At 39.9% G+C, this 16,786-nt stretch overlaps 1 protein-coding gene across 1 annotated transcript in view; it reads left to right on the forward strand.

Moving 5' to 3' along the window:
• The window catches only part of dis3l (DIS3 like exosome 3'-5' exoribonuclease), a 111,138-nt gene that overhangs the window by 64,632 nt on the left and 29,720 nt on the right, over window positions 1-16,786 (forward strand). The window contains exons 3-6 of the mRNA XM_028823845.2: window positions 7,222-7,350; window positions 7,427-7,562; window positions 10,201-10,368; window positions 10,523-10,601. Of these exons, the coding sequence (XP_028679678.1) occupies window positions 7,222-7,350; window positions 7,427-7,562; window positions 10,201-10,368; window positions 10,523-10,601 (512 nt within the window). The remainder of the gene's footprint in view (window positions 1-7,221; window positions 7,351-7,426; window positions 7,563-10,200; window positions 10,369-10,522; window positions 10,602-16,786) is intronic.

The raw sequence follows: 16,786 nt of genomic DNA on the forward strand, positions 1-16,786 counted from the left end.
TCACTGCAGTATAGCCGAGAGATGTTTTAATCCAACTTAGGTGCTCTTTAAAAATATAGTATGCACTGCCTTTGTAGTTGGGGCACATTTTAGGTGACACTGTACTTGTGTTCTCTGACAGCATAACGTGTCAGCATTTCTTATATTAAATGTGGTGTGTCCTCACTGTCTCAAAAGGTATACGTCATATGATTTTCTCAAAAGCTGTATAACATCTTCATCAAGCCAATATGGGTGATTTATTTTCTACTGTGATTTGATTGGTATTTTTAGTAGGTGATGTCAGATGACAAAGAATTTCCCTTGGTCCCCAAAAGCTCCTATTTTACATTTTCTTTCAAGTATTTAAACACTGGATAGTTTATCTGAGCTTAAACAAAAACAGTGTAATAGATAACACTTATTTGGAACATTTTAATATTGACATATTTTTCCAGAATGATCATCTTATTTGCATCCTAAAAAACACTGTCAAACACATCGTTATTCCCGTCAATTTCTTTAGCTGACGGTTCAAAAGGCTCACAATGCCCTTTAAAATGTTTTATCTCTAAACCCTTGTATGCCCATATTTTCTGTGTAATGTAGGAAGTCTGCCTGTGCAGCCACCCCCCACCCCCCTCCCCAACAACATGATGTCATTGCTTACCTGTCAGTGACCGTCATGTTTCCTGATCACAAATAATAGAGTAGTTTTCCCTTATGAGTTCTATAATGTGGTTATGGTCTTGTCCATACAGTTTATTCACTTAAAATGTATATTTTTTCCTACAATATCCTAAAATAAAATTAAGTTAAATATTGCAAATCATATTTAATAAGCTGATAAAATTACTTTTTTATTCCCCATTATAGCTTCAGTTGAGAAAGTTCTTCACGTTCTACTTTTTCAAAGTTTTTGTAGAACTGAGACTGAATTTACTGTAATATAAAAATTAGTATTATGCACTTTTGCAGGTAGCGTTTTGGGTGAGGATTGATCAAGAGTGAAAGTTCAGTGCAACCCAAAGCAGAACCAAACAGTTGTTTAACTCCTGTCTTTGTTGGACAGCTAGCAAAAAGAAAAGGGCCACCATTTAAGAAGCATGTACACCTTTGCTTTTTTCCTTAAACCATTCCATAGATATTCCCAGGTAGTTCAGGGTACTTTGGCTAGTATTTCTGTGGTAAACATCAAAGTGTTCAAATTCACGAGAGCTACATATGACATTAAACACATCCTAAATTGGTTTTAGTGCTTCATTGAAAACATATTATTGTTGACACAAGAGGTTTCACAAAGTTTCATTGTGTTGTTCATGGAATGTACAGCAGGAGGAAATGGGCAAATTTTAAATTATATCTGTAAGCTATTAAACATTTCAACTAGGAAAGTTAAAATCCAACACATTTGTTAACATTTTTGTAAAGAACCAGACACATTTAAATGGTAGGAGGTTGTATTTCAAATGTGCACTATATGTTCTCCTGTATTGCTATTAAGAGTTCCTTTCTCATTTTCCCATTCTTGCCCCCTTGCTGTGTACTGTACTCTAGATTTCTCTTACTTGAAGTGAGTTATAAAGCAGCTTGTTGGATTTGGGTGATTCTGCCTATTTTTAGTCCTTCTTTATTTCAGTGTGTGAAAAGGGAATAAAATAACAATTTCCAAACTAAATAGGGAAAAACTTTATTCAGCTATATAAGAACAATTTATACAAACCAGAGTATGACAGTTCTTAGTTTACATGCATGTGCAGTCACCTTCCATTACAGCAAAATGGCAAGAAACAAGTTACACATATAAGGAAGGAATACTTTTACAAATATGTATTATTCCAACTCTAATCCACAATTAGAAAGAATTCAGTCTTTATATGTTAGTTTTTTTTTTAATTTAATATAGGAAAATAACCACACAGTCTCATAAAAAGTAAATACACAACAGTTGGGGAAACTGTTCTTCAGAATGTGAGCTGCTAGACCATTCTCCTTTGCTGAGGGATTCTATATGCTCTAAAATGGAGGGTTACTTCTGTGAGCCCCTAAAATATGTTTAAAACAGCTGTGACATCTAGAGCCAAAAAAGAATGCTGAGGCTTTACAACATTAAGTTACCAGAATATGAAAGTGTAGATTCAGATTACTGTATAAAAGACAACTAAAATAATAAAACAGCTTGAAAACTAGCAATCATGTTGCCAGTGACCTACGGGGGGAAAAAAAAAATTGTGAGAGCACAACCCCTTTGGTTTTAAACTCTGTATTTTAAAAACTTAATTTCCTCTATGAACAGCATACTACTGTGTGGACCTCCAGCCTACAAGTGATGAGAGGAGATTCACACTGAGCACCTGTGACCTACATGAAAGAGTCTGGAGACACTGTGGTGAATGTTATGTAGCCTGCAAAATCATCCTGCATGACTGATTTGGCAGTGGGTCAGTGATGGTCTGGGGAGACATACCTTGGAGGGTCACACAGACCTCTCCACGTGCTAGGCTATGGTACCCTGATTAGTGTTACATTCGTGGATGAAATCCTAGGAGCCAGTGTCAGACCTTACGCTGGTGCAGAGGGCCGTGGGTTCCTGCTGGTGCAGGACAATGCCCAACCTCATGTGGTCAGAGTGTGTAGGCAGTTCCTGGATGATGAAGGCATTGATACCATTAACTGGCCCACACATTCCCCAGACCTGAATCCAACTGAGAACCTCTGGGATGTTATGCATTAGCCTGTTCGACTCCATGAAGTAGCACCACAGACTGTCTAGGAGCTCACTGATCTGCTGCTCCAGGTCTGGGAGGAGATCCCCCAGGACACCATCTACCATGTCATCAGGAGGATGCCAAGACATTGTACATGCTACTGAGTTACATTATGATATTACTGTGATGAAATACACACAAATTGGATCAGCCTGTGATTTATTTTTTGACTTTCAGTGTGATGTTGAATCCAGCCTTCAGTGGCTTAATGATTTTGGTTACCATTGACTATTGTTACATCATTTTGTTCTCAACGAATTAGACAGTATCACACAGTAAAGATATTCCACTTGAATATTTCTTTCATCATGATATGTGTTCCCATAATTTTTGGAGCAGTGAACGTAATGGTTGATTTGATAAAGATGTGCAAATTTGAATTAACCTGCAATTTTACAGGAAGTTACTGAAATCATGTTTTCTCTGTAAAGCATGTTGTGATTGAGGGGAGGGGGAGGGACTTAGGTTCTAACTTTCTTTTTTTTAATTCCAGAATGGTTTTCAAATTCAGATTGCCTAAATATTTAAACAATTTTTATTCTTTAATTTCAACAGGCAGTTAAAACCATTTCATTCACTAAATTTAAGGGGAGTTGAATCTTTAGTGTAATCTTTAGGACCATCTATGACAAAATGGTCAATGGCTAACCATTGTGTGCAGGGGTGGATGTATATGTGTGTACTGCATTTATAAATCAGACATTTTTTAATTTAATATGCAATGACAGTGAGTTCAAAAATGTGATCAACAAAGGCAACCTAAGACTTCTCCTGTTTCTAAAGACAAAACCTTGATATTGTATGTTTATATACATACAGTGGGGCAAAAAAGTATTTAGTCAGCCACCAATTGTGCAAGTTCTCCCACTTAAAAAGATGAGAGAGGCCTGTAATATTCATCATAGGTATACCTCAACTATGAGAGACAAAATGAGAAAAAAAAATCCAGAAAATCACATTTTCTGATTTTTGAAGAATTTATTTGCAAATTATGGTGGAAAAAAAGTATTTGGTCAATAACAAAAGTTCATCTCAATACTTTGTTATATACCCTTTGTTGGCAATGACAGAGGTCAAACGTTTTCTGTAAGTCTTCACAAGGTTTTCACACACTATTGCTGGTATTTTGGCCCATTCCTCCATGCAGATCTCCTCTAGAGCAGTGATGTTTTGGGGCTGTCGCTGGGCAACACGGACTTTCAACTCCCTCCTAAGATTTTGTATGGGGTTGAGATCTGGAGACTGGCTAGGCCACTCCAGGACCTTGAAATGCTTCTTACTAAGCCACTCCTTCGTTACCTGGGCGGTGTGTTTGGGATCATTGTCATGCTGAAAGACCCAGCCATGTTTCATCTTCAATGCCCTTGCTGATGGAAGGAGGTTTTCACTCATAATCTGACGATACATGGCCCCATTCATTCCTTCCTTTACACGGATCAGTCGTCCTGGTCCCTTTGCAGAAAAACAGCCCCAAAGCATGATGTTTCCACCCCCATGCTTTACAGTAGGTATGGTGTTCTTTGGATGCAACTCAGCATTCTTTCTCCTCCAAACACGACGAGTAGAGTTTTTTTCATCTGACCATATGACATTCTCCCAATCCTCTTCTGGATCATCCAAATGCTCTCTAGCAAACTTCAGACAGGCCTGCACATGTACTGGCTTAAGCAGGGGGACACGTCTGGCACTGCAGGATTTGAGTCCCTGGCAGCGTAGTGTGTTACTGATGGTAGCCTTTGTTACTTTGTTCCCAGCTCTCTGCAGGTCATTCACTACGTCCCCCCGTGTGGTTCTGGGATTTTTGCTCACCATTCTTGTGATCATTTTGACCCCACGGGGTGAGATTTTGCGTGGAGCCCCAGATCGAGGGAGATTATCAGTGGTCTTGTATGTCTTCCATTTTCTAATAATTGCTCCCACAGTTGATTTCTTCACACCAAGCTGCTTACCTATTGCAGATTCAGTCTTCCCAGCCTGGTGCAGGTCTACAATTTTGTTTCTGGTGTCCTTTGACAGCTCTTTGGTCTTGGCCATAGTGGAGTTTGGAGTGTGACTGTTTGAGGTTGTGGACAGGTGTCTTTTATATTGATAACGAGTTCAAACAGGTTCCATTAATACAGGTAACGAGTGGAGGACAGAGAAGCCTCTTACAGAAGAAGTTACAGGTCTGTGAGAGCCAGAAATCTTGCTTGTTTGTAGGTGACCAAATACTTAATTTTCCACCATAATTTGCAAATAAATTCTTTAAAATCAGACAATGTGATTTTCTGGATTTTTTTTTCCTCATTTTGTCTCTCATAGTTGAGGTATACCTATGATGAAAATTACAGGCGCCTCTCATCTTTTTAAGTGGGAGAACTTGCACAATTGGTGGCTGACTAAATACTTTTTTGCCCCACTGTACATGTACATGATACATGTACTCTGTATTTAAAGCATAATCTTTTATCAATATTTGTAATGAACGCTGTGTGTGCTTAACGTTGGCCTGCACCTTAATTAAACTCAATTTCATCTTCTAAAAGTAACTACTTTATGTCCCGTGTAATTGTTAACTTTTATATTTTTACTATGCTAATCATTTTTCTCTATTTTAAACAAACATATCAATAGATAAACTCAATTCTCAGGAAAAAAAAAACATAAATGGGTGGAAGGATGTGAGCAGAGACATGCACAGAGCTATTCTGTACTGTTTCAAACACAAATGCTATAGCCAGATGATGTTTGGGAATTTACATATTTATTAATATTGATTGAGAATTTTTTTTTAATTTTACAAATACAGTAATCCCTCGCTATATCGCGCTTCGACTTTCGTGGCTTCACTCTATCGCGGATTTTATATGTAAGCATATTTAAATATATATCGCGGATTTCTGCGGACAATGGGTCTTTTAATTTCTGGTACATGCTTCCTCAGTTGGTTTGCCCAGTTGATTTCATACAAGGGACGCTATTGGCAGATGGCTGAGAAGCTACCCAACCAGAGCACGTATTACGTATTAAATAAAACTCAACTATATTTTGAGCACGGGGGCTGTTCGCACCCCTAGAGGATATGGCCACTCCTCAAAAAACGCTGAAAGATTACCTTCACATTGCTCTCTTCCTTGCTGGGCTTACATATGGCTGCTTTGTCAAGCGATATGCTTCCCACACTGTGCTTCGCATACTTAAAAGATCAAACAGCACATATTGATTTTTGATTGCTTTTCTCTCTCTCTCTCTCTCTCTCTCTCGCTCTGACATTCTCTGCTCCTGACGGAGGGGGTGTGAGCAGGGGGGCTGTTCGCACCCCTAGACGATATGGACGCTCGTCTTAAAATGCTGAAAGATTACCTTCACGTTGCTCCCTTCTGTGCAGCTGCTTTGTCAAGCGGCATGCTTCCCGCACGGTGCTTCGCATACTTAAAAGCTCAAAGGGCATGTATTGATTTTTGATTGTTTGTTTTTCTCTGTCTCTCTCTCTCTCTGACATTCTCTGCTCCTGACGGAGGGGATGTGAGCAGAGGGGCTGTTCGCACACTGGGCTAGAAGATACGGACGCTCCTCTAAAAAATGCTGAAAGACTACCTTTACATTGTACATCCTTGCAGCTGCTTTGTCCGGTGGTGCTTCGCATACTTAAAAGCCAAACAGCCCCATTGATTTTTGTTTGCTTTTTTCTCTCTCTCTCTGACATTCTCTGCTCCTGACGCGTACTCCTTTGAAGAGGAAAATATGTTTGCATTCTTTTAATTGTGAGACGGAACTGTCATCTCTGTCTTGTCATGGAGCACAGTTTAAACTTTTGAAAAAGAAACAAATGTTTGTTTGCAGTGTTTGAATAAAGTTCCTGTCTCTCTACAACCTCCTGTGTTTCTGTGCAAATCTGTTACCCAAACATGACAATATAAAAATAACCATATAAACATATGGTTTCTACTTCGTGGATTTTCACCTTTCGTGGGGGGTTCTGGAACGCAATCCCCGCGATCGAGGAGGGATTACTGTACCAGTTTTCTCCTGAGCATTTTTGGTATTTTTGAGTTTAACTTTATGTAAAACTGGACTATCCAATTACAAATGAGGAAATGTCCCTACCTTGCAGTGTAGTGTTTGTAATTGCTACTATGCATTAGCAGCAGCAGTTACACCCAAGCCATTATATTAGCATTTTACAGAGTAACTGCAATCCTTTGTGCAGCTACCTGTATTGATCTATTGCAGAACAGTGTGGCGTGCAAAAGGTTGAAATATGTAAAATTCAGGTAGTCTTAAAGAAAATTGTATTGTTTTTGTATCTTAGCACTGTGTGGTTTGCAGAATGATTCAGATTTATGGTTCAGCATTTTAAGGTGACTTTCATGGTTAATACTGTATTGTGCGACCTCAGATTTTTAAAAAATACACCCTAGCTAAGGTTTGTTAAAGTATTTATTTTTTGTAGTATGATTATAGAAATTAATCAATATACTGTTGCTTTTTATAGGCAGTACAGGCGACTACAGGGTCTGCTGAAGGATGCCCACCATGACTGTATTCTTTTCTCAAATGAGTTTCAAAGAGAATCTTACTTTCCCCGAGAGAAAGGAGAGTCTTTTGAGAAATGGCAGACCAGGTGAGCAAGAGAGAACAACTAGCACTAGCATCTAGTCATGCGACTCCTCACACCCTCTTCTTTTGCTTCTCTGTAGGTGTATCTACTATGCTACTGTTTGGTACTTTCATCACCTAAATGGTACAGTGCCTTTGGTTATGATTTCAGAAGATGAAGAAACCATTAAAGAGTATGGGAGCAAAACACAAGGAGTTTTTCTAACTTCTGTTAAGGTGGGCCTTAGATCTGCTAAAGGGGAAGACTTACTGTACAAGAAATTACTAGCTAACCTGTGAGTCTTTAAAGTGTAAATTTAAATGCAGTGTGTACTTTACAGCCGAACCATTCATACAGTTTCTTTTTTTCTTTTTATCTTCTTGTATTACATATGTTACTATGCTTCAGTTGGAGTGTGATTAGTCTAAATGGGAGTGAATCAAAGCCTTCAATATCATGCTGTCTCTCTCAAATTTAAAAATAATGTTACTGGTGTAACAATACGCTTTCTGTTCCCAAGGCATGAATAATTCAAGTTCAGTAATGATTATCCATAATTCAGTGGCAGAATGCTGGAATAAATAATAAGGTCTATCTCAGGTATTGTGTTATACCTGAGGATCTAAGCACATTTTTCACTGTTTAGGCTATGGAGCATCAACCCCCTTTCTCATGGTCTTCAATGATTTATTTTTGCCTGACACTTTTGTTTTCTCCTCTAACATGGTGGCACAGTGGTAAAGGCTGTTTTTATTGATCCGGCCATCGTGGTTTCAGATATTGTACATAGTCATTGTCTATGGAGTTTTCACACTCTCAACTATGTACATGTGCGATTTCATCCAGTTGCTTTGGTTTTTCTGTCATGCCTTCAGACTTTTGTGTTGAGAATGCCCGCAGTTCTAAATTGGCTTAGAGTAAGTTTGGAATGAGGATCCTGTGATGTGGTGGTGCCCTTTCTGGAACTAATTACCGCCTATCGCTTGATATGATTGAAAGAGGATCTGATCCACTGAGATCCTGATTGAATTACAGTGCATCCGGAAAGTATTCACAGCTCATCACTTTTTCCACATTTTGTTATGTTACAGTCTTATTCCAAAATGGATTAAATTCATTTTTTTCCTCAGAATTCTACACACAACACCCCATAATGACAATGTGAAAAAAGGTTACTTGAGATTTTTGCAAATTTATTAAAAATAAAAAATTTGAGAAAGCACATGTACATAAGTATTCACAGCCTTTGCCATGAAGCTCAAAATTGAGCTCAGGTGCATCCTGTTTCCTCTGATCATCCTTGAGATGTTTCTGCAGCCTAATTGGAGTCCACCTGTGGTAAAGTCAGTTGATTGGACATGATTTGGAAAGGCACACACCTGTCTATATAAAGTCCCACAGTTGACAGTTCATGTCAGAGCACAAACCAAGCATGAAGTCAAAGGAATTGTCTGTAGACCTCTGAGACAGGATTGTCTCGAGGCACAAATCTGGGGAAAGTTACAGAAAAATTTCTGCTGCTTTGAAGGTCCCAATGAGCACAGTGGCCTCCATCATCCGTAAGTGGAAGAAGTTCAAAACCACTAGGACCCTTCCTAGAGCTGGCCGGCCATGTAAACTGAGCGATCGGGGGAGAAGGGCCTTAGTCAGGGAGGTGACGAAGAACCCAATGGTCACTCTGTCAGAGCTCCAGAGGTCCTCTGTGGAGAGAGGAGAACCTTCCAGAAGAACAACCATCTCTGCAGCAATCCACCAATCACGCCTGTATGGTAGAGTGGCCAGACGGAAGCCACTCCTTAGTAAAAGGCACATGGCAGCCCGCCTGGAGTTTGTCAAAAGGCACCTGAAGGACTCTCAGACCATGAGAAAGAAAATTCTCTGGTCTGATGAGACAAAGATTGAACTCTTTGGTGTGAATGCCAGGCGTCACGTTTGGAGGAAACCAGGCACCGCTCATCACCAGGCCAATACCATCCCTACAGTGAAACATGGTGGTGGCAGCATCATGCTGTGGGGATGTTTTTCAGCGGCAGGGACTGGGAGACTAGTGATGATAAAGGGAAAGATGACTGCAGCAATGTACAGAGACATCCTGGATAAAAACCTGCTCCAGAGCGGTTTTTTATCTTGACCTCAGACTGGGGCGGCGGTTCATCTTTCAGCAGGACAACGACCCTAAGCACACAGCCAAGATATCAAAGGAGTGGCTTCAGGACAACTCTGTGAATGTCCTTGAGTGGCCCAGCCAGAGCTCAGACTTGAATCCGATTGAACATCTCTGGAGAGATCTTAAAATGGCTGTGCACCGACGCTTCCCATCCAACCTGATGGAGCTTGAGAGGTGCTGCAAAGAGGAATGGGCGAAACTGACCAAAGATAGGTGTGCCAAGCTTGTGGCATCATATTCAAAAAGACTTGAGGCTGTAATTGTTGACAAAGTATTGAGCAAAGGCTGTGAAACTTATTTACATGTGATTTCTCAGTTTTTTTTATTTTTAATAAATTTGCAAAAACCTCAAGTAAACTTTTTTCACGTTGTCATTATGGGGTGTTGTGTGTAGAATTCTGAGGAAAAAAATTAATCCATTTTGGAATAAGGCTGTAACATAACAAAATGTGGAAAAAGTGATGCGCTGTGAATACTTTCCGGATGCACTGTAAGTGGGTTTGAAAATGTTATGTTACTTTTTTATATACACTAACAGTGCTGCTGCCTAATGAACCCAGAATTGTGAGGATTAAATTTTAAATATTTCTGTTTCCTCTTCTCTCTCTAATCATGCCATCTTTGTTCCTGGCTGTCTTGGTTGTTCCAGGGCAGTTGTTTTTCTGTCATGTATACACTTTTTTTCTCAGAAAGGATTTTACTTGTAGGACTATCTGGATAGCTTCTGGCCCCACCTGAACACCGCACATGACCTCTATGATTCCATTACCCAGTCACTGCGAGAGAAAGGAAGTGAAAGTCGAGAAAAAGAGTACCCAGAGCACCTGCCTCTTAGTGTTCTGGAGACTGGAATAAAGTCTGGAAGATATATTCAGGTGAGAAAAAGAACCATGAGAGGCGTTTCAAATGAATAATTGTCAGGCTTTGTTAAGGTAAAGGAGGACTAGTTTAGTTCTAGGTATTGTAGTTGGTGTTAAATTAATAATGTACAGGGTGGATGCATTTCTGATCTTTTGTTCTAAAATCCAGGGAACACTCAATGTCAACAAGCACAGAGCACAGCTAGAAGCCTATGTTCGGGTTCAGGGCTCAACAGACAAGAATACTGGTGAGTAAATGTAATGTCCGTAGCCATCATCTGCATTGTACAGTAAAGAACAACAGCCAAGTGATTGAATTATTTTTTGTTAAGACTGACTGATCATGAGTGTCTGCAGTTTTTTTTTCTTGTACACTGCAGTTCTGTTTGTTCATTCGCTTGTGAAACTTAATATAAACCAGACAAGACCAACTGAAAAGGATTTTTATTTGTAGCAAAAAGAGACTGTGTCAAATATTTTACAAAAAGACTTCTACTGTATTACACTATATATTTGTAAGAAACTGCAACATAAAGAAAAGAATTTTCAGAAATTGTGTTCTCACCTTGTATTTTGGGTACTTTGCAAAACTAAATTTTTATTTTTTTTGTAATATTTGAAAGATACTGTAATAAGTCAACTGGATGGAATATTGAGAACACACAAGCCTTTCAAAGGTGCCATCCACAAATGTAATAATTTAATGTAATAAAAAAAACTGCAGCCCAATGGTACCAAATAACTCTGTATTGCTCTTTGTTTCCTTAGCTGTCAGTAGACATTGCCGTGTTATAAAATTTTGTCACATCAAGTCAAGATTATCTCCATATGTAATTCTTCAAAAGTTCTCTTAAATAAAATAAGAAAATTGCACTTCATGATTCATTGTGATTATAATTCAGGGTACCACAGTGCAGTTATAGTGTAAAGTGATTCTCAATGTACCTTATGCATCTTATTTTTGACTTGTATACATGATTATTTTTTTTTTCTTACTGTGCTTGTGTTGTAGCTTTTTGTCTATATTAATGTGAATTTCAACATGTCGTAAATCACTTTAAATAACAGGGATACCCCGTTGCCAATGAATTTTACTGAATGTTTCTCACTGATTTTTGAACATATTGGGAGCCATGATTAATCTAAAAGGAATCTAGTGATGTATTTATGAATAAGAGCCTACTTTGCAAACTTTGGCCCCTCTTTTACACATAGCACTACCGTATATTGTTTGACTGGATTGTTTCATAGTTTAATTTAGTTGGAATACATGCACACATTTGAATACGTCTCCAGTGTTGACGTTGTGCCCTGAGAGTGAACGCATTGAACAGGCATATCCTATCTATCTGCAAAACTCTTGCATTGTAAGATGAGAGGTTTTGATTGCTAGTCACTTACCGACCCACGACTCTTTGTTTCTTTAGTTTTTCTTTGTAGTTTGACCAACCCAATGAAAGTGAATTTATAGCCTTTTTTAATATGGTCAGCTGCTATCCAGTTGTTAGAGAAAGAGAGGCTAGTCTTGCTTTGATTTACTGTTATTTATTGTATGTTGTGTTATGTGAAATGTGTTACATTGTTATTTATTTCTGTATTTGTATTTTTTGGTTTTTAATGCCTACTTTGCTTGGTTGTTTTTAAGCTAATCTTTTCCATTGCTTTCACTAAATCCATTGTTGCAAGAATGTATAATTGTTGTTCTTAGCTTTCAGATAGTCAGTCTGTCTGTGATGCCCAATCAGTCTCACTGGAGCTGCCTGATCAGGCTGATCTTCACTGGAAACGTCTATAGATGATTGTTTTGTCTAAACATTTGTAACTTAAAATGTGGAATATTTGTTTTACCAAATACTAATCAGTACTAAAACAGTAGTATCTATTGTTGACTGACACAACGTGACACTGCCAGTGTTAGCCAGTGTAACAAAACAAATATTAATAGCAGTTTCTTAATGCACTAAAAATGCAGTAGATTTCAGATGGCACTTGCATATAGAGCAGTGAAAGGCAACCTTTTTTGAGTTGAGGCGCACCAAGTCCAAAAATTTTCTTTCGTGGCGCACCTGAGGGACTGCCCATAAATAAAGTCGTGACAACACAATCTATGGACAATCGCCAATAAAAACAGTAGCGTTCGTATTTTCTCATTCTATATTTGCTCCGCCGCCTTCTATCCGTACAGTGAGCGAGATCTTCTAACAACGAGACTTTTTAAGTCTCACGAGATGTGTTTTTGACACCGCTGGTGTTGATATTATGATGAATGGTGAACAGCGAAAATTTTAACTTGCATTCAAAATAAATACATTCGTTTATTCAACAATCTGATTAACCGTTACCTGTTTTTCCAACATAAAATATATTTTTTTAAACATTATCTTTTTAATCAACCAAAAGTTCAAAAACACTAGCAATTTTAAATATTTTACAAAAGTTTTCGCGGCGCCCCTAGAAAATTCCACGGCGCACCGGTTGCCCAACAGTGAATAGAGAAACCTTGGAATTCCCTGCATTTCCTCATTAGAAAGCACAGAACATCTGTAGGTTTTCTTATCATAACAAAAATCCAAGTATTTTTGGAGATAATATCTTTCTAGCAATGAGTGTCTGCCTGCCTCTGAAGTAAGTAAGCAAGCTGATGTCATGCATCTGTGACCTCCTGAAGAACATGTTAAAAAGTGAATAACACAGCCAGAAGAAACTATGAATCTATAGTTGTTTTATTTCATTACTAATTCTAGGAGAACACTGAGAAGAATTTAATTATTTGACCAGGAATTAAAATATGCCCAAGACGAAGACTTTATGTACTTGGAGAGAAAAGCAAGCCCTTCACTGTTTTATTTTTGTCTCATTAAACTGCGTTAAGTCTTGCGTATTAAAATCTCAGTAAAGGAATGGAATTCAGCCTTTCAGAAAATGTATTCTACTTTAATTTGTACCAAGCATGCCATAATTTAACTAAAAAAAAAAAGTTATAAATCGCATATATCTTGTTTAAAATAGAACTATAGGTACTTGGGGCAAGACCAAATTTGTTAGTTATGTGCATCATTATATTGCATGTTTTTATCAGAATGCCCTACACTTAACACAGCTTTTTTACCCAAAATGGTATATCTCTTGCATAGTTTTAGCTTTAAAATCACATCTAATGCCTTGACATCCGTATTTGGTGTAATACCCTATGGGTTACAGGTGTTCTCTAAACAGTCTATTGTAATGCCCCATACCATACTATTTGCTGAACTGGAAGAATCACTATCCAAGTGAAAGTGCTGTTCTACATTATTTTAAACTAGTTGAAAAGCCTGCTGAAGCAGGCGAATGTATATTTTATGGTCTTTTATTCTATTATATTGTAGCGCTGCCACATAAAGAATAATGTTTTCTGCTGTCGATCGGTTGTTGGGGGGGGGGGGGGCTGGGACAGTCTTCCAACAGAGATTGACAGCGGTGCCCCAGAGGTGGAACTTCCGGTTTGTTCGAGGAGTAATTTGCATAAAGCGCGCCGTTTTAAAAAGAGGAGAGAGAAGAGAGAAAGAAGAAGAGCATCGGATAACAGAAAAGGCAGATCAGCTTCTGCTCTGGCCATGAGAAAAGCCTAGGAGCTCCTATCAGTCCTGTCGGAAGGTGGATGGTCATCTCTTTAGTACCTGGGAATCGATCGTTCTGCTATTACCTACGGACTTGGGTGAGCTATCTAAACGGACTTACTTTACTTTAATCATGGCGCAAGTCTGACTGTACGTCTTTTAAGACGAAGAGGAGATTGGATATATAGTCCGCTATTTTCAGGACTCCGCATCAGCTTGACGGCCGTTACGGGAGTATTACAGTGGACTATTCTGCGGATCTATCTATTATCGCTGGAACGGGAATTGGAGGGATTGAATACTATTGATGTGTAGATACATGTATATGTGTGTGGCGCTGCAAATTAAGGGTTACTTAGGTTCGGGCGGGGCGATCCATGTGTAAGGGATTGTTTTTCTATTTGTTGTTTATTTGATGGACTGCATTGATATTAAGGGATTGTTTTTATGAGAATAAAGGCTATACGGGAAATTTACTAAGGTGTGATATTGGCCTATCCTTTTAACATCTGCCTTTAGCTAGGTCAGAATAGTGGTAGCAATACTCTCAGGCTAGTGCTCGAGACGAATTGTTACAGTTGGTGCCCTCTCTGAGGAATAGGAACATATACGTCTTGATATTCCCCGTATTTTGTCTAAATTTACTTGGAGTGATTATGAGTGTGTCTTCGGTGCCACTAGAACAGGAGGATGCCAGTCCGAATGTATCGCTGTGGGAGGATCCGGTAGCCCGAAGCCGACACGTCACCGTCAGGACTCCTGCAGGAACCCATGATCTATCTAGTCTGTTACAGTCCATGTATCTGGAAGATACACTCGCACCGGACGAGGAGGACGTCGATGGCAACCCACTGTTACTCGCGGCGGTTTCCGAACGTCTTGATGCTCTTGACGAAAGAATAACCTCTGTGGCAGAAAGTACAATATCTCGGGAAGAGGGGCTCCGCGTCTATGTGGATACAGCGATTGCAGAGCTTAAAGACAACTTCACTGCCCAGCTAGCGGCTATGGAGCGAGAGATTGTGCAGTGTTTACAGCGGCGAGATCGCCAGTGGAAGGATGAACTGCGTAAGGAGATACGGAAAAGTATTTCCGCGATTAAAATGCTGGCTGCACAGTCAACGCCGGGGGGGGGGGGCATCGCGCTTTTATCAATCTCATGCACTTCCTCATGTGCCGGCGCTTCGCTTGGAATTTCCCAAGTTTAAAACGGACTATACTTCAGAGGATGTAATTGACTTTTTGGAGCGCGGGGAAGCTTTTGTGTCTGCTATACCGCTGGGCAATGAAGAACTTATGGGGGTGATAAACACCTCTTTACAAGGTCCAGGTAGGAGCTGGTGGCAGGCTGCCCGACACAAAATTACTGACTGGATTTCTTTTAAACAGGAATTCCTTAATGCTTTCCTTCCTTCCGGGTATAAGATGGAACTGGAAGAGCATCTCCGGTCGATGGTGCAAGCACCCACACAGTCCATAAGGGATTTTGCTTACGATTATCGGGCTCTATATCTGAAGTGGCAACCTGACATGGCAGAGGAAGAGCTGGTATGCCGTATATTGAACGCCTGCAATCCACGCTTGGCTGGAGGATTGAGGGGAGTAGTGACCTCGGTGGAACAGCTGGTGAAGGTGGGTTCTCTTGTGGAACGAGACTGGGCTGCTTCCAAAGAATACTGGAATAAAGTGCAGACTACAAAAAAAGAAGTTCAGTCCACCAAAGCACCGAAATAACGAAGCAGCCTAACTGAAGTGGGGGTCTCAGTGGTCCAGATACAGACTTCTCTTCTGGTGGTCTCAACACAGGTAAGGGGATTACACATAGATGCAGTCGTGGATACTGGGAGCCACTTCACTTTAATGAAGAAAAGCTTGTGGAAAAGAATGGCACTACCAGGGGAAAACCTCGAAACGGCAACCTCCGTCAAATTTATTTTGGCTGACGGCACCAAGCATGTGACCGTTGGTAGGGTTTCGTTACCGTTCCAAATGGATTTGACCCTCTGGAATGCTGAAGCCTATGTTCTGGAGGACAAGCACTTGACCATTCAATTGCTCCTTGGTCTGGATTTTACTACCTCCATCCGGATGTCTATACATCTGCATTTGAGGAGCTACTCTATAGATGGGGGTGAAATGAGGCCTTTCTTATCCAAGGCTCGTGAAGATTTGGGATGGTCCAGTCTCAATTTTTACGCTGCTGAGGTAATGACCTCCAAGTCCAACTCACTGGCAAGCGTTCTGGAACAACCCATGGAGGTACAGCCTCTATTATGTCGATGGTCAGAGGTGTGGACAAAAAAACTGGGTTTGACGCGTACAATAACTCATATTATAAGGACTAAAGAAGAGGGAAATTATAAGAGCGCATCTGGACAAGATGTTTCAGGATGGCGTCCTAGAACCATCAACTTCACCATGGGCCTCTCCTGTAGTCCTTATCAAAAAACGGGATGGGTCATATCGTTTCTGTGTAGACTACAGGGGATTAAATGCAAAAACTCATCATGATGCTTATCCGATGCCCCTAGTTCAAGAAATCTTGGAAAGTCTGCATGGTGCAAACTTCTTTAGCACCCTGGACCTCCGCTGTGGATATTGGCAGGTGCAGATGGAGGAATATAGCAAACCAAAGACAGCAGTAATTACCCCTGAGGGATTATTCCAATTCAGAGCCATGCCGTTCGGGCTGAAGAATGCTGGGGCTAGTTTCCAGCGTCTGATGGAGCAAGTTCTCAAGGGGTTAATTGGGAAAATCTGCTATGTATATATTGATGATATACTGGTGTTCTCCCCAGCACTGCAACCACATCTGCAACATCTAGAAGTAGTCT

The sequence above is a fragment of the Erpetoichthys calabaricus genome, chromosome 17, assembly GCF_900747795.2.
Source record: "Erpetoichthys calabaricus chromosome 17, fErpCal1.3, whole genome shotgun sequence".
NCBI classification, from domain to species: Eukaryota; Metazoa; Chordata; class Cladistia; order Polypteriformes; family Polypteridae; genus Erpetoichthys; species Erpetoichthys calabaricus.